This window comes from Triticum urartu, chromosome 7A (genome assembly GCF_056163025.1).
Source record: "Triticum urartu cultivar PI428250 chromosome 7A, HENAU_Tu73, whole genome shotgun sequence".
Lineage (NCBI taxonomy): Eukaryota > Viridiplantae > Streptophyta > Magnoliopsida > Poales > Poaceae > Triticum > Triticum urartu.
Genome location: NC_141879.1, coordinates 35813273 through 35832628, shown reverse-complemented (window position 1 = coordinate 35832628; position 19356 = coordinate 35813273). Strand labels below are relative to the sequence as shown.

The window sequence follows — 19356 nt, the reverse complement described above, 5'->3', positions numbered from 1 at the left end:
CATTGGATAGATCGACCGAGGAGAAATTTCGAAGACCTTGATCGCAGCTCTGCAAGGGAGTTTTGTCAAATTTCTATCTAATGTGTCTCAGCAATGATATACAATATCAATCTGCATGATCCATCCTTTTGTTAAGAAAAAACAGGTATTAGATGAACATATATAGGTTGTAAAGAGGATAAATTAGTGTAGTATCACATGCATACACTCTTGGCCTTCTTGCATTTGACACCTTTGAACGTCTCACTGACACCACAGCACAACAGGATGAAAGTCTCCGATGTTGATGACCCAATGTCGATGTGTATTTACTATTTAGTATAGAAAATCAATGTTGTATATAGACATGGTTTTTCACTTCGAATATGAACAATGGCTGGTAGGGGAGGGTGAAGAACAAAGATGGGCACACATGCAAAATTTCCTTCCACACTTTTGATGTCGACAAACTGTTGTTTCTTCTTGTGGTCTCAATCAGCCTGTGAAAAAGATCAAATTATCGTAAGGACATCTTATATTGCTTTCCACGTTTATAAAGTTGTATATAGATTGAACCTGCATATCACCATTGCTTCACATATGGGGGACGGAGCCGGTGCCCGACACGTACAGCAGGAGCTCCTCGAGCTAGCTGGCACTCATCTTAGGCTACGCACATAGGTGGTCAGGACTGCTTATTAGGATAGGAATATCACATATATGCATCAACCAATGGAACATGTATATACTAAAATATCTGTAGGAAAAACAACAATCAATTGTATCATATAAAGGAATCAAAGCAAAAAGAAAAAAAATGCAAGCAACTCAGGCCAAGATGTGTTCTGCACACATCATATGAAATTGCATATCTAGAGGATGCAAAGTAACTGTGAAGTGAGCAGAAAGCTGATGGATCTAGAGAAGTTGAACCTGTTTTATCAGTTGATCTGATAGTGCTTGGCCGCAATCAACAAACTTGAGCTGGGGTAGGAGCTTGTGACTGGATTTGGTATTACCTGACTACCTGTAGACTGCAGTGATGGACGATTCAATTTGTAGAGGACACATAAGATTGAGAACGGAGATACACTCAAGTAAATTGCATAGCAATGATAACAGGGTGGATGGGTGCCAAGCTAGATCGAGGAAGCGTGGGCTTAGCAATGATAAGCTAAACTGGTGCCAGCAGCGCGTGGAGATGGAGATGGCAACGTGGAGTAGATCAGAGGGTTGGGGAGCCAGAAAGGAGGAGTTGAGAGGCGGCAGCAAGAAAGAGGAGATCGGAGATGCCATGGAGGGGATCGACGTGGGCTTCCCTTTTTTCCAACAAAACAAACTCAGACCTAGGATTAACATGGATCCTTGAAAACTGACTTTTAATACATCACAACAGGAGAGAGATGCGTACGTGAGAGATTGAGGGAGATATACGTGAGATATTTTTTTTGGAGAAATACATGAGAGATTGGGGGAGTTTGATCGTAGGAGTTTTTTTTGAGGACATGGGAGATTGAGATATTGGGATCGTGAGGGATTGGACTTGAGGGAGATATACGTGAGATTGTTTTTTCTTTTCTTTTTTGGAGATATACATGAGAGATGGGGAGAGTTGGATCGTGGGAGTTTATTTCTTGAGGGCATCTATATGGACGTTTATTTTTTGAGGGCATCTGTAGGGACATGGCATCTCTTGTTTTTCTAGACTAAGATTATATGAGTGGATCTATACCGTAATAATTCGGTCCCATCAGAGATGAACGGCTCATAAATTCTAATTAATGTGGTAATTTCTTGGAAGTCGCTAATTAGTATAGGTATAGATAGATAGATAGATAGATATGATGGACTGACTGAGATGAGAAAAGTTGGTATAAACTCGACCTCTCTTGTTTTTGTAAATATGATGAGTTCATCGTTCCTGATTCAGCTTATTATGAGTAAACATGTTTGCAATGACAATTAGAGATCATAGTTGCTCGTGCCATGCTTGATTAGCTATGAGTTATAATGGTTTACCTTGCGTGCCAACATGCTATTAAAATGTTTGTGATGTGGTATGATGGGGTGGTATCCTCCTTTGAATGATTTAAGTCACTTGACTTGGCACATGTTCACACATGTAGTTGAAACAAAATCCACATAGCCTTCACGATATTTATGTTCATGGTGGATTATATCCTACTCATGCTTGCATCCAATGTTTATTAATTTTAATGCATGTTCATGTCTGTTGTCGCTCTCTAGTTGGTCACTTCCCAGTCTTTTGCTAGCCTTCACTTATACTAAGCGGGAATACTGCTTGTGCATCCAATCCCGTAAACCCCAAAGTTATTCCAAATGAGTCCACTATACCTTCCTATATACGGTATCTACCTGCCGTTCCAAGTAAATTTGTATGTGCCAAACTCTAAACCTTCAAATAAACATTCTGTTTTGTATGCTCGAATAGCTCATGTATCAACTAGGGCTGCCCTTATCTTCCATGTTAGGCGGGTTATTCTTAAGAGGAGTGGACTCCGCTCCTCATTCACGAGAAAATGATTGGTCTCCGGGATGCCTAGTCCCATGCTTTATGCAAACTAAATCAAAATAATTGCAAACAAAACTCCCCATGGGACTGTTGCTAGTTGGAGACACTCGTTGTTTCGAGCAAGTCATGGATTGATGCTTGTTGGTGGAGGGGGAGTATAAACTTTACCATTCTGTTTGGGAACCGCCTATAATGTGTGTAGCATGGAAGATATCGCCATCTCTTAGTTGTTATGTTGACAATGAAAGTATACCGCTCAAAATATTATCATCTCTATTTCAAAACCGAGCTCTGGCATCTCTACAAATCCCTGCTTCCCTCTGCGAAGAGCCTATCTATTTACTTTTATGTTGAGTCATCACCCTCTTATTAAAAGCACTAGCTGGAGAGCGCATCTGTCATTTGCATCCATTACTATTAATTTATATTGGGTATGACTATGATTGGATCTCTTTTACCATGAATTACAATGTCTAGTCAGTCCTTGATCTTTAAAGGTGCTCTGCATTTATGTTTTGCGGTCTCAGAAAGGGCTAGCGAGATACCATCTTGTTATATCATATCATGATTGTTTTGAGAAAGTGTTGTCATCCAAGATTTATTATTATGGCTCGCTAGTTGATTATGCTATTGATATGAGTAAAAATGAGACCTGAGAATTATTGCAAATGTGGTTAGTCATAATCTTTGCTGAAAACTTGAATATTGGCTTTACATATTTACAACAACAAGAGCAAACAGAGTTTGTAAAAGTTTTTCTTTATCACTTTCAGTTTATCAACTGAATTTCTTGAGGACAAGCAAATGTTTAAGCTTGGGGGAGTTCATACGTCTCCGTCGTATCTACTTTTTCAAACACTTTTGCCCTTGTTTTGGACTCTAACTTGCATGACTTGAATGGAATTAACCCCGGACTGACGCTGTTTTTAGCAGACTTTCCATCGTGTTATTTATGTGCAGAAACAAAAGTCCTCGGAATGACCTGAAACTCCATGGAACGTCTTTTCAAAAATAATAAAAAATCCTTGCCAAAGATGAAGAACAGGGGGCCCACACCCTGTCCATGAGGGTGGGGGGGCGCGCCCCTACCTCGTGGGCCCCCTGGAGCTCCTCTGACGCCAACTCCTACTCTATATATTTGCTTTCGGGGAGAAAAAAATCAAGGAGAAGAAATCATCGCGTTTTACGATACGGAGCCGCCGCCAAGCCCTAAAACCTCTCGGGAGGGCTGATCTGGAGTCCGTTCGGGGCTCCGGAGAGGGGGATTCGTCACCGTCATCATCATCAAACATCCCCATCACCAATTTCATGATGCTCACCGCCTTGCGTGAGTAATTCCATCGTAGACTTGCTGGACGGTGATGAGTTGGATGAGATCTATCATGTAATCGAGTTAGTTTTGTTAGGGTTTGATCCCTAGTATCCACTATGTTCTGAGATTGATGTTGCTATGACTTTGCTATGCTTAATGCTTGTCACTAGGGCCCGAGTGCCATTATTTCAGATCTGAACCTATTATGTTTTCATGAATATATGTGTGTTCTTGATCCTACCTTGCAAGTCTATAGTCACCTACTATGTGTTATGATCCGGCAACCCCGAAGTGACAATAATCGGGACCACTCCCGGTGATGACCATAGTTTGAGGAGTTCATGTATTCACTATGTGCTAACGCTTTGTTCCGGTTCTCTATTAAAAGGAGGCCTTAATATCCCTTAGTTTCCATTAGGACCCCCCTGCCACGGGAGGGTAGGACAAAATATGTCATGCAAGTTCTTTTCCATAAGCACGTATGACTATATTCAGAATACATGCCTACATTACATTGATGAATTGGAGCTAGTTTTGTGTCACCCTATGTTATGACTGCTACATGATGAACCGCATCCGACATAATTGTCCATCACCGATCCAATGCCTACGAGCTTTTCCTATATTGGTTTTTGTTTATTTACTTTCCCGTTGCTACTGTTACAATCACTACAAAATACCAAAAATATTACTTTTGCTTCTGTTACTTTTGTTACCGTTACCACTACTATCATATTACTTTGCTACTAAACACTTTGCTGCAGATATTACGTTATCCAGGTGTGGTTGAATTGACAACCCAACTGCTAATACTTGAGAATATTCTTTGGCTCCCCTTGTGTCGAATCAACAAATTTGGGTTGAATACTGTACCCTCGAAAACTGTTGCGATCCCCTATACTTGTGGGTTATCAGTATGGCGTTCACCGGTGGGGAGGCCAGCTTTTATAGCCGAAGCGGGGTGGCGAGAGGCTGCATGCTGGGCGACGCGTGGCGGGAGTGGGCGGGACGCGCGCTGGTGGTGCCTTCACTGCGCCGCCCGTTAGGCAGGCATTGATTCCCGCGGGAACCGAGACAATGAGGACGACGAAGCGGCGTCTCACTAACTCGGCGGGCCCATCCCCGTTCGCACCAAAAGCGCGTTCCCCGGCGCCCCCCAGCGCGCCGGGTTCGGCCTGAGTCCGCCGACGCCAGTTTCGGCCCAAACGGGCAAAAAACGGGCTTCTAGGGGCGTGACTAGGCCGTTTTTCTGCGCCGGCGACAAAAAACGCCTGGGGGACCTGTTGGGGGCGCGGCTGGAGATGCTCTTACCCTTTGGCTTTTGGGCGGATACACATTAGTACAGGCACATGCGATGGTGCAACCGGAGGAGCTCGCGGTAGCGGCTTGGCTAGAGAGGCCAACGGAGGTGAAATAAGAAAAAATGTACTAGATGTATACGAAAAATGTACTACATGTATACCAAAAATGTAAACTTGTGTTGAAAAGGCATAGAGACCCCACCAAAATCGATGTTCCAGAGCACCCTACAGCCGCCACCGCTACGCGGGCTTTGCCAGGCCGTGCACTCTAGCGGCGACAAGAGGGGAATGAGGTAGCTGTAGGAATGGTTATAGTACATAGACATGAGACGTGGTGTTTACTTGCCTTGAGCCATACTCACTCAGGATACCTGATTGTATGATTTCATCTGCGCTCTCTCTTCGACCCCCATTCCTATTTTCAGTTAAAAGAGCAAATGCCTCCATTTTCTCTCCCGTTTGCAACACACGGGTATATGTGCTAGTCTATATCTCTATACCTATGCCTACTAATAAAATAGGTGCGTTTCGCCAATTTTTTCATCCGTTCACCGCTGAAAATATTTTTTTCCTATCCGAGCTGGTACTAAATTTATATACGTTTGTCTGCTAGAAAAAGAATTTTCATACGTGGGCCGTGCGCTATGTCCCAGCAAAGCCAGCCCACTTATTTTTCTGCCCGCGCACTTGGGAAAATTCTTTTCTCCGCACATGGCAACAAATAGTTGAGTTTCACACAGGGCAACCAATATTGGGCTGGCCAATTTTGTTTTCTTTCTGTGTTTTACTTCTATTTTATTCTTATTTTCGTATCTCTTTTTTCCCTTCCAAGTTTATTTTTATTTTAAAATTTATTTCTTAAATTTAAAATCCTCAAAGAACGTTAAGAATTAATTTTTTTTGGAAAATGTTCAGAGTCCCGAAATTTTGTTGCTATTTCGAAAAATAATCCAAACTTGCACAGAGTTTCCCATTTTTTCAAAAAATATTGTTTTTCAAAATTGTTCGAGATGTCTAAAAATCAAATAGCATTTAAAAATGCTCCAAATTCGAAAAATATTATTGTTTTAGTGAAATTTTCACAATAAAAAATAATGTTTGTTTTAAAAAGATACCCAATTTCTATTTTTTTTTAAATTTTCAACACATGTTCCTGTTTTAAAAAAATGTTCACAAATTTAAATTATTTTCATCTTTTTAGTTGGAGTTTCGCACAGGACAACCAATAATGCGCTGGCCCAATTTTCTTTATTTCTGTATACTTCTATTTTTATTCTCCTTTCCTATCACTTTTTTCCCTTCCAAATTTGTTTTTCTTTTAGAATTCATTTTGTAAATTAAAAATTCTCAAAAAAAGTTTCAGACTTAAGAATTGTTTTTTTCAAAATGTTAAGAATTCCAATTGTTTTGCTATTTTAAAAATACATTCAGAACTTGCAAAAAGGTTCCCATTTTTTCAAAAGAAATTATTGTTTTTCAAAATAGTTTGAGATGTCTAAAAAGAAAACAGAATTTAAAAAATGCTCCAAATTCGAAAAATATTCAAAAACTTAGTTTTAGTTTCCCACTGAAAGCATCTCGGATCTACCAATTTCTAAACTCGGTGATACCGAAGCAGTTTTGGCACCTAAACTAGTGAACTCGGTCAGACCGAGTCACGGTTCGGTGGCACCGAGACTGCTAGGGTTTCACAGAGTTCCAAAATCGGTCACACCGATTAGTAATTCTCGGTCAGACCGAGTCTCACTTGTGCAATGGCATAAGCCAAATCGGTGGGACCGAGTTTTTCAACTCGGTGGGTCCGAGATGGTTTCGGCGAAAACCTAACCCTAAAATTTTCGAATTAAACCTAATCTACGAGTTCATTGACTGGATAGAAGTTTAACAAACGTGGCAAGAATCATGATGATCACAATGTGCTAAGAATCGGATTGGGGAATAGCACAAAGATCGAGTCCATACCCTAGTTCGGCGGAGACTCGCTACGGCGGCAATGGCGGGGTTGAATTTCCGTTGACGGCGACGGAGACCAGCGACTGGAGGCGGCTGGCGGCGAGGAGACGATCCGGAGACCAAGTTGGCAGAGCAGGCTATCGCGCGGGCGAAGGGGTTCGGAGAAATTTCCAAATTTTTGCCCGTGACTATATATAGCCCGACCCTGTCGGTGTGACCGAGTGGAACAACTCGGTGGCACCGGGATGCAAAACTGTATACAGTTGTTGCAACTCGGTGTGACCGAATGGTTCAAATCGGTTGCATCGAGATCGAAAACCTAGATCAACTTAATGATCTCGGTAGGACCGAAAGTAGGGTATCGGTCAGACCGAGAATCATAAAGAGGTTTTGGAAGTTTAAGTCTATGACGAATCGGGGACTCCGAGCGCTCCTCACACAGAGTGGTTCGAATCTGACTTGATCAAATTTTGTGATGTAGCATGAATAGAGTTTGAGACGAGAAAAGCATAGATAGCTAGAGGAGGTTCTTAGGCATTCTTGTCCATCCACTTGGCAAAAGGAAATAAAACCAAACAATCAAAACAACAAGTGGATGTCCTCGAATGAGTAAAATATGCAACCAGCATGCTCACACAATAAGATGGCAAATGAAATATGTGACAAGGCATGCACAACCAATTCTAGCATCTATCAAGCAATTTGCGATGACAAGGTCATCTATATATGAGTATATTGACTTAGGAGTCAAGTGAGAACACTTGATCATAGGTCATACTCATCGTTTAAGCTCAAGTGGGGTTACCACTTTTACATAAAGCATTGTTGTGTTCACATCTTTAGAGTTGCTTTAGCTCAAGTCTTAGAGTAAAGCTCCCCCTAGATGTGATATCCCCCCTTAGAGGGATGAACTAACCTCGGGTTTTGTCGATGATGACTTCATGTAGATGTTGAAGATGTGGATGCTCAATGTTGATGTAGATCACTTGGAGCTATCCATTTGAGTGAATTACACTTTCAATACCTACATGGGTTAGTCCCACAAGGAACAAACAAGGATATCCATAGACATAGAGTGATGCACACACAAGATGATGTCCATGAAAACTTTTAGGTTACCTTGTCCCTTGTCTTACCAACAAGAGGGTTTGTGACTCCTTGAACTAGTGCAAGATGTGGAAGTTGATTGCACTTGTTCTTGCCAAAATGATAAGAGTGAAGTATGTTGGCGGAGTCACCCTCAAGAACTCTCTAGTTCTTCTTCTTTTGGATCCACACCATCTTGATGGGAATCCTTGGAGTTGTAGTCATACTTGATGAAGTGGAACTTGAAGTAGTCTTGGGAATCCACTTGACTAAGGTCTTAGGAGCTTCTTCAAATGCATCAATTTCCTCTTGAAGCTTGTCCTTGCCTTTTTGCTTGTAGTCTTGTGGTGGAAGATCATCTTGAGCTTGTGTCCCCTTGAAAGAAGTATCATACTTCTCTTGTTGAGGAACAAACTTTGTCTTGGGGTATTGATCTTCTTCCCACTCAACTCCATTGGCATTGAACTTTCGTTCAAAACCAACGCCTTGATTCTTCCGGTGCATTCCTTGCTTGCGCACAATTTCCTTGAATTGCTTACTCCCGGCAAGGCTTTTGTACACTCATTTCTCTATAATTCCCTTCAATAAGCTATTTTCTTGCTCAAGTGTAACTTGACTAAGAGAATCATTAGTGGAATCAAGAGAACTACTAGAAGCAACAATATTGGATTTAGCATGATCATTGTTACTGCTAGAGGAAGAATCTTTCTTGTTCTTGTTACTAGACTTGACTTGAGGCATGTAAGTGGATAAGAGTAAACTCTTGGCAATGTAAGAAGAACTTTTCTTGCGGAGATCATCATTGATTGCTTTTAAGAACTCATGCTCTTGCTCAAGATTGAGCTTTTCAAAGCATAATTTATCATGAGCTCTTAAAAGTTCTCGATGATCTTCGAAGATAGTTTCATGAGCTAACTTAAGAGTGTTTACTTCTTTAGTTAGAGCCTCAATCTTCTCCTTATCATTGTCATTCATTTTATCTTGATTAGCATGATTAATTGACGTTTCATCATAGTATTCATCACTAGAGTTGTCAACAAGCAAATCATCACGTAACAAGTCATCTTCATCACTATTGAAATCAACATACTCGGGGTGTGTTACCTTAGGACCTTTGGCCATGAAGCATCTTCCAATTCCTTCATTTGGTGAGTCAAATATGTCGTAGGAGTTGGTTGACACAAGTGCTAGACCGGCAACACCTTCATCTTGAGTATCTTCGGAGTCAGAGTGATAACTTCTCTCGGAGTGGCTGTCGGAGTCGGAGCCGGATACCCATTCACCAACATGAGCTTGATGTCTTCGTTTTGTGTAGCTCCTTGATGATTTTTCCTTCCTTTCCGAGTCCTTGCTTCTCCGTGAGTATCTTCGTTCATAACGATCATCTCTACTCCTTCTCTCTCTTGGTGGTGATTCTTTGCTTCTTCTTTTTGGAGAATCTTCTCTTCTCTTGTAGGGAGCCGTACACTCATTGGAATAGTGTCCGGGTCTTCCACAACTGTAGCAGTTTCGCTCTCGACTAGAAGATCTTTTGTCATTGTAGGACCTTGACTTGAAGCTTCTATCTTTGCTTCTACTCTTGTAGAACTTGTTGAAGTTCTTCACCATTAAGCTCAATTCTTCATTGAAGTTTTGTTTCTCACTTAATGATGTAGGGGCTTCACATGAGGCTTTGTAGGCACCACTTGATTTGTTGTGAAGTTCCTCTTTATCCTTAAGTGACATCTCATGAGCAACAATTCTTCCAATCACCTCCGTTGGCTTGAGATCTTTGTAATTGGGCATCAATTGGATCAATGTGCACACGGTATCATATTTTCCATCCAAGGCTCTTAGAATCTTCTTGATGATGAATCTATCGGTCATCTCTTCACTTCCTAAGCTGGCAATCTCATTTGTGATGAGAGCAAGCCTAGAGTACATTTCAGCGACACCTTCACCATCCTTCATTTTGAACTTGTCAAGTTGACTTTGAAGCACATCCAACTTGGATTCCTTGACGGAGTCGGTACCTTCGTGCATATCAATCAAAGTGTCCCAAATTTCCTTTGCATTCTCAAGACGGCTGATTTTGTTGAATTCTTCGGGGCACAATCTGTTGAAGAGAATATCACAAGCTTGAGCATTGTATTGCAACATCTTCAACTCATCCGCGGTAGCTTCACGGTTTGGTTCTTTCCCATCAAAGAAGTCACCTTGCAAACCAACACACACAATAGCCCAAACGGCGGGGTTATGTCCAAGAATATGCATTTTCATTTTATGCTTCCAACTAGCAAAATTAGTACCATCAAAGTAAGGACCTCTACGGTGATAATTTCCCTCGCTAGACGCCATACTCTCCTAGGTTGTGAAACCAAGGCTATGACCACCAAAAGCTATGGAGATCAAAGCAAATGGAGACCAAAGCTCTGATACCACTTGTAGGATCGAAAGTATGTCTAGAGGGGGGGTGATTAGACTACTTGACCAAATAAAAGCTTAACCTTTTCCCAATTTTAGTTCTTGGCAGATTTTAGCTATTGTAGTACAAGTCAAGCAATCATCACACAATTCAAGCAAGCATGCAAAGAGTATATTGGCAGCGGAAAGTAAAGCATGCAACTTGCAAGAATGTAAAGGAAAGGGTTTGGAGAATTCAAACGCAATTGGAGACACGGATGTTTTTCCCGTGGTTCGGATAGGTGGTGCTATCCTACATCCACGTTGATGGAGACTTCAACCCACGAAGGGTAACGGTCACGCGAGTCCACGGAGGGCTCCACCCACGAAGGGTCCACGAAGTAGCAACCTTGTCTATCCCACCATGGCCATTGCCCACGAAGGACTTGCCTCACTAGCGGTAGATCTTCACGAAGTAGGCGATCTCCTTGCCCTTACAAACTCCTTGGTTCAACTCCACAATCTTGTCGGAGGCTCCCAAGTAACACCTAGCCAATCTAGGAGACACCACTCTCCAAGAAGTAACAAATGGTGTGTAGGTAATGAACTCCTTACTCTTGTGCTTCAAATGATAGTCTCCCCAACACTCAACTCTCTCTCATAGGATTTGGATCTGGTGGAAAGAAGGTTTGAGTGGAAAGCAACTTGGGGAAAGCTAGAGATCAAGATTCATATGGTAGGAATGGAATATCTTGGTCTCAACACATGAGTAGGTGGTTCTCTCTCAGAACATATGAGTTGAAATTGTGTATGTGTTCTGATGGCTCTCTCCACGAATGAAGAGGAGGTGGAGGGGTATATATAGCCTCCACACAAAATCCAACCGTTACACACAATTTTCCAATCTCGGTGGGACCGAATCAACAAACTCGGTCGGACCGAAAAGGTAAACCTAGTGACCGTTAGAGATTTTCTGTGGGACTGACATGCAACTCGGTAGGACCGATATGGTTAGGGTTTGGGCATAACGTAATCTCGGTGAGACCGATTACACAAACTCGGTGAGACCGAGTTTGGTAATAAGCTAACCAGAGAGTTGGTCAGGTAAACTCGGTGGGACCGATTTGCTCTTTCGGTGAGACTGAAAAGTTACGAAAGGGAAACAGAGAGTTTATATTGCAATCTCGGTGGGACCGATTCGCTCTTTCGGTGAGACCGAAAAGTTACAAAAGGGAAACAGAGAGTTTGCAATCCCATCTCGGTGAGACCAAGATCCCTATCGGTAGAACCGAATTGCTAGGGTTTGGCAGTGGCTTATGACAAGTGAAACTCGGTGGTGCCGGATAGAAAGAATCGGTAGGACCGAGTTTGGCTTAGGGTTTAGGTCATATGTGGATATGGGAAAGTAGTTGAGGGTTTTGGAGCATATCACTAAGCACATGAAGCAAGAGGCTCATTAAGCAACACCTCATCCCTCCTTGATAGTATTGGCTTTTCCTAAAGACTCAATGTGATCTTGGATCACTAAAATATAAAATGAAGAGTCTTGAGCTTTTGAGCTTGAGCCAATCCTTTGTCCTTAGCATTTTGAGGGTTCCACTTTCACATCCATGCCATGCCAATCATTGAACTTTCCTGAAATAGTCATCTTGGAATAGCATTAGCTCAATGAGCTATATGTTGTTATGAATTACCAAAACCACCTAGGGATAGTTGCACTTTCATTCCTCCACACGCTGTGAAACCGAGAAGTTAATTGTTTCTTTTTTTCGTGTGCACATAGGATTTTGCTTGCACATATAATTCTCACTGACTTTAAATGCATACTATTTTATCTCCTGTTGCAACGCACGGGCATATGTGCTAGTATAAATAAATCTGTAAAAGTCGCCAACCCCCCTGCCCTACTCTGTCCCCCCCGAATGAGCGGCATCGACATCCGCGGGGCCTTGCGTTTGCTCTCGTCCAAAGCTCCAACAGCCAGTCCTGCCAACATCCCTACTTGGCGCTGGTGCATGGCCCCGACTACCTACCGGACTGAATTTTCTTGAGGACACATGACACACACAGCATGGTTGCACTGGTAAACTAACATCTTGCCCCAAATTCCACGTTTGATAAGCAATAGTCTGATTTCTTTCAAGTCCTTTCATCTAATGATAAGTAATAGTCTGATCTTATGCAAATTCCAACCTTGGTAGTCATAGGAAGGATAATCAAGCTCGGAAAATATTTGGTTTGGTTTTTATTAGAAAAAGAGATGACATAACCGAAGTTCAAGAAGACCATATATTGCTCTTGCTTGAATTAGCTAACTTAATGTAGCTTCATTGTTTGTATTACTCTCTTCGTCCCATAATATAAGAACATTTTTTACATTAGCGTAGTGTCAAAACGTTCTTACATTATAGAATGCAACAAGTAGCTAACTTAATGGTGCTTCATGGAATCTTGGTTTTTTTTGCGAGAAACATGGAATCATGGTTGAACGTACTATATGGTAGCGTATATATATGTACATATCTGATTGCTCCATCTTGGAACTTTGCATAAGGTTGCATAATAAACTAATGCTTATGATTCCAAAATTTAGAAGAAACTAGATAATACCCCGCGCGTTGCTGCGGAACATGTAAAATATAACTCTATGCATATCCATGATGAAAGGTAAGAGAAGAAATGTGTGAATTCATTGTAGTTCCATAGGAAAAAAGGCTTTTGTAAATGGAGTATATAAAAAGAAGCATCCAAGTCATCTTGGTAAGATCAGAGCTAGTCTCGCTGCTCCTTTTAGATGCATATATACCTAACTATTACTGCTGAAGACTGAAGACCTCATGCATACGTTTTCAATCTAGATAGCCCATGTGTGTTGCGAAACAAACAGAAAGAGGGCATCAACATTGCCGTTATCAATCCATTTTTCTTGAATCTCACAACATGTACAAAGCACATATCACCGTATATGGAACAAAATACTCAGACCCCTATCACCGTATGGGATCTGCTTCATCCCTGTTACCATAAATCTGTACAGTAAAACATATCAACGATTAACAATGGCTAGTTGACCAAGGTAGAAAGACATACAGCTAGATAGGGGCTTCCGGGTCAGGAACTCCTGCCAGGCCCGAAAGAAAGGCAGCTCCGGACCCCAGCCGTTGGTCTGATCTATTATATTATTAAAACGATATAAAACGAACGGTTTAGATATAACAATAGAAAAAAGGCTCAAAAGAACGGCTATGATTTGCTAGAAATAACTAGAACGATGAGTTGATTTAAAAATAACTAGAACGATGGGTCACAGTCCAATTCCCATACGCCAAGCTACATATGCCAGCCGGCACGAACTCACTTGAATCAATCAGCCCATGATGCATCAGATTGGATAAGACAAGGGTAAAACGCACGGGCAACAGAAAAAAGAGAATAAAAAGCATGTAGTGTTCAAAAAATAAAACCATGTACACGGCCATCATTGATACGCCTGACATGCATGGATACATACTATGAAAGGCCTATACGGGAATAAATAAACAATAACAGATGACACATACAAGCAGAGTTCAGTTTGGACACGTTACGAAACTAGACCATGCAGCGCATTAGAAAATAAAGTCGCAAGAAGGTTTCTGGAAGGAAAAAACATAGACATGTAAATCTTCTTACATACAAGAAAATATATACTCCCTCCGTTCTTAAATATTTGTCTTTCTAAAGATTTCAACAAGTGACTACACACGGAGCAAAACGATTGAATCTACATTCTAAAATATGTCTATATACATCCGTATGTGGTAATCCATTTGAAAACTCTGAGAAGACAAATATTTAGGAACGGAGGTAGTACTACAAAGCCTAGCCCCCATATACACATAGTACATGCACATACATGAGCAGAATTTGCTCAGTATGTTCCCATGCAAACGGCCGTCCAATAAAGAAAAAAAGTAACCCCTAAAAACACAAAGAAAAATTGTACTGCAAAAAACTCCAAACAAACAGACAAGCCACCAAATACAATTGATCATGATTGATATTTTTTGGGGGGTTTTCACAATAAAAACACTAGATATGTTTCTTCTTTGATAGACAAAGTCACAAAAAGAACAACTTGATTTATATGTGAATTGCATATAATAAATAGTAACTAAAATATTAAATATATTTTTCATAAATAGAAAAATTCAGCTATAGGGCTTAAATATAAAATTTAGCCCACAAAGTTGCACATGAAATTAAATAAATTATTATCTAATTACTAAGTATAGTTCCGTTATATAAAATTGAACTGTAGGGCTTACATTAACCCGTGCATTTGAACATGAAATTAAAACTCAAATAAATTCATGCATGTCAAATATGAAATAAATCGTTTCAATTTCCTTAAAAATACACTTACATTCAAAATAAATAGGCACCATCTGAGGTGAGAAGCTCCGGCGAGCCCAAGTGAGAGAATGTTTTAGAATTTTTCCCCATTCAGTGACTACATCCGTTTAGAGTGAGAAGTCGTATAGATATTCAAGCTATGATGAGAACACGTGGAATAACATATATTGATAAGTGGATATATGACAATCTACTAAGAAAACATACAAACGCTATATGGCCGGTGTTGAGGCACGTGTTGGAACAAATTAAAAAGTATGGTTACAAATCTTGAATCTTCAGACTTTTCTTGGTGAAAATCCCCAAAATATATTAGGTGGAAAGACAAATGAAAATGGATGAAAAAAGGCCGAACACTGAAAACTATAGATTAGTACCAAAGCCTATCGCTTGGCATTGCTAGATATATATAGGCCCTGTCTCTTATAAGCTTTTGTTTTAGATAACCAAAATTTCATCTTTTGTATAAATAGTTATGTAGTGGAAAGACCAAGGAAAACACCACAAAGATAGGAAGTCTAGCCGCGCAAATGCGCGGGTCACCTTGCTAGTTCCGGTGAACCGACCAGAGCTAACCTCCCAGCAACGCGTGGAGCTACCTTCCCTAGAAAGAAGACTGAGAAGGGAAAGGAGGAGCCGGAGCAGAGCAGGGCACCACAGATGCTGCCTCAACCACGCAGGCACCACACCAGCGAGGGGAACACCAAGCAGGAGGTGGGATTTTTGCTGACCTTCCATTGATGCGGTTGTGAATGAGGAGGGGAGAAGACGTGTGGGGCTGCAAGCGGGGAGTCCAGTATGGAGATCCCAAGGGGAGATTTGAAATATAAAAAGTGTAGGTGACTCATAAGTTACACCATCCGTTTCTTTCTCATTATTAACTTCAAATTTAAGTTTCTGCATCTGTGGTGGTCTGGTGGAGGAGGCGACCAAAGGCGACCATCGGTGGGGAAGATGAATAGTTCTTAGAGGAGAAGATGAATATGAACGTGGGAAAATTGATTACATGAGGCAGCGGCGTAGGTAGGAAGGTAATGGGCTGGCATTTCCGTCCATTTGTTTCGAGCACAGTGTAACGATGGAAATTAAGTAGGGAGACGAAACAGAAAGTTGAACACCCTGTACTAAATAGCGATGCCATGTGGAATGGTGATGCCACGTGGAAAGCATTTTTACCCAGGGGCCTATTTAATAATGTGGATAGCTTGCATGTTAAAAAAAATAGGATAGTGGGATGGACTATTTAGCTATTATAGATGTGCTCTTTTTTAGTCTGGTCCGTCCAACAATTTCTTTCAAGCTCCGCCACTGCTATACAACAAGTTTAACTCTAACCGTGGACGCTTACTCTGGCATGGCTTGAAGGTTTCGATTGATGGAAGTACACGAATAACTTGGAGCATCCAGATCAGGTGCCTCTAGTGGTGCTGCCGCCGCGGGAGGAAGAGCCGGCTCTGCTGGCCGATTCCAATTGTGGCTCCGGCTGTGCACAACGACTAGGCGACTGCGACCGTATGAGGTTTGGAGATGATCTCCGGCAAAAGTAGAATGCTTTGCCGACTCAGTCTGCGTAATTGATGGTGAAGGTGACTGGGGGACCAAAAGATAATGATCTTAGTTTCGTTCAGTTGAACCTACCTACGTGTTTCTTAGTTTTGCGAAATCCTCGTAGTTAAATTTGATAATTGATTTAGCATTGGAATAGTATGGCTCGGGATTAAAGTTGAGCCGTGCGAGGCGGGTTGTTCTGCCTGGTTGGTGATGCCACCTACCGCAGCAAGTGAGAAGAAGGCCCATGGCTTTTCTTTATCACGGACGGTATAAATAGCCACTAGAATACGAGTTACGACGTGAATCCACATTTAACTGGACGGCTAAGATATCACTTTGAGATGAGCATGGGCTCGAAAAGGAATATCTAATTAATAAACCATTACACAGAATTACACACAAAAGAGCATTACACATCTAACATTTTGTCCCCACATTTATTTTATACTCCCTCCGTTGTAAAATAAGTGTCTTGGTTTAGTATAACTTTATACTAAAATTAATACAAAGTTGAGACACTTATTTTGAGACGGAGAAAGTAACAAACTAGTGCCATGGACCTGGGCGAGCTAGCTTGTGGACCCCAGATATATATTAGGGGGTCATCACACAGACATCACACATTGGCTGGCCATGCCATTGCCACTGCCACATCAGCACGCGCCACGGCGGAATCCCACGCTCCCGCCGCCGACGTCGTACAGAACCTCATAATTCTGTTGCTGGATGTTACCTATGAAGCCAAGGGATCCATTGCCGGGGATGGCTGCGAACGCCAGGCAGCCGCCCAGCATGATGGACGCAGCATCAAGCGGCACGGTAGCCCCGCCGGCGAAGACCAGGGACACCTTGGGGAGCGTGACCTTGGGGGAGCGTGTGAAGTCGTAGCAGGTGTCGAGGTTGAGCACGGGAGCGGCCCGTGGGTAGGCGCCCATGAAGCTCCTGAACGCGGCACGCAGCGCGGCATACGCCACCGCCGGAAGCTGCGTGATGACGGCGTTGGAGTCCATGACAGCGCCGGCGGCGAAGGCCGCGGGCGGCACCGCAAGCCGCTTCCCGGACACGGCGATGGCCTCGAGGCGCACGATGTAGAAGGTGGGTGCACGGGGGTTCCTGATGAGAGGGGTGAGCACGAAGCGCGGCAAGAGCCCCACCGGTGGCCCGCCCAGCGAGAGGAATCCGATGGAGCTCGGCAGCGGGATGCAGTAGGAGAAGGCGTCGCCATAGGTGGGCGCCGCCTGCGCCCGCAGCGACTGGGGCCCGCCTCCAAGCGCCAGGACGCCGGCGGTCCGGTCGCCGAAGGGGCCCCTGTCGGCGTGGCTGCACCCGAACCGGAAGCCGTTGATGGAGGTGGTGTTGTCGGAAAGCGTGAGCGTGTCTGTGATGTACGTCCCCGTCGTCGCCCTGCCGTCACTGTAGTTGACGGCGTAGTTGCACTGGCCGGAGCCGGAGCATCCGTTGCCGTAGCTGCTGCCGAGCTCCTTGCAGGCGCGGGAGCCGCAGGGGATCGGGGCGTACGTGGTCGAGTCGGCTGGATCATACAACGGGTCCTTCTGCAGGTGGCACTGCGGGACGGGGCACGGGAGGCACTGCACCCACGTGATGTCGCTGCTGGTGTCGATAATCACCGTCTGTCTCACCCCGGGCTTGCCGCTCCTCGCCGCATCCGATGTTGCCATCTAATCAAATTAAAAATGGGATACAAGACAAACAGTGATTATGTTAGGAGTAATACTATATGGATGCATATGTGTTACTACAGTAGTATACATCTCCATAAACGCACAGCCAGACACATATTGTGAAACTGAAACTTGAGGAATAATCTGCCATGCGTCCAAGATTTAGCATAATTTTCTTACCGACGACGATCTAGCGTTACATGTTACGTTGGGTTGAGGCCCCATTGTAATGTTCCCCTCCATCATCATGCTATCTTGCTTAACCACCGGAGGGGCTGGGGCGGCATTGGCGTCGATTGTCGGTACGGCCTTGCCGGCACGACTATCGGAGAGCTCCTTGAGGATGTAGCTGGTGCGGAGCTGGTCCCACAGGAGCATGTTGTCGACCATGTTGTCCATAGCCCCCGCCGACGAGCACGGGCCATGAGGGCGGTTTATCGGCACCCAGGCCGCGCGGTTGTGGGGCGGCATCGCTGTTAGACCGTCATCTTCCATGCATGCAAATCGATTAGCTCAAGCTACATACGTACACTACTACAACAACAACTACTACAGTATATATATATATAGTAGTAGTAATAACGATAATAATAATAATAATAATAATAATAATAATAATAATAATAATAATAATAATAATGTATGAAGAATATAGCTCTCCAGCATACCCTTGTGTCCGGAGCAGACGGCGCCTTGTGACAGGTGCAGCAGGGAGCTTGCTGGCACGACCATGAAGTCATGGTGATCCCCAGCTGCTGCATTGGCACCATGGCAGCAAGAAGAACTAGACAAGCTGATTAGAAGAAGAAGGAGCAATACCGGCGGCAAAGCGGAAACCTGCTGCATGGTCCACTAATTAAGTGTGGTATGTAACGTGTAGGCAATGCTAGCTCTTTTGCAATGGGGCGGATGGTGTACCAGATGATTTGTGCCCGGTGCCTGGTCCTCCGCTCTCTATATATAGACATAGAGACGCAGCGAATGGGCGGATGTACGATTGAGAGCAGCTACCTATGCACATTCCTCGTGATATGCGTGCTAAAGATCGATTCCAAGGGCCTCTGACTGGCAACATTGTACGCACACGCCTTTAATTTGCTTTGCAGGATATGATCTTTCATCCACTTTTGCTTGCAATATCACTAGTATAGGCCTGAACCGCACGCAATCATGCCTGGCTGA

General features: G+C 43.1%; 1 protein-coding gene across 1 annotated transcript; it reads right to left on the bottom strand.

Annotated features, from left to right (window-relative positions):
* Positions 1–16842: 16842 nt before the first annotated feature.
* On the bottom strand, positions 16843–19111 carry LOC125520248 (aspartyl protease family protein At5g10770). The gene is made up of 3 exons (XM_048685116.2): positions 18843–19111; positions 18355–18662; positions 16843–18171 (listed from the first exon to the last, which is right to left on the bottom strand). The coding sequence occupies exons 1-3, from the start codon at positions 19018–19020 to the stop codon at positions 17146–17148; spliced, it is 1512 nt and encodes a 503-aa protein (XP_048541073.2). The 5' UTR covers positions 19021–19111; the 3' UTR covers positions 16843–17145.
* Between the last annotated feature and the right edge of the window lie 245 nt (positions 19112–19356).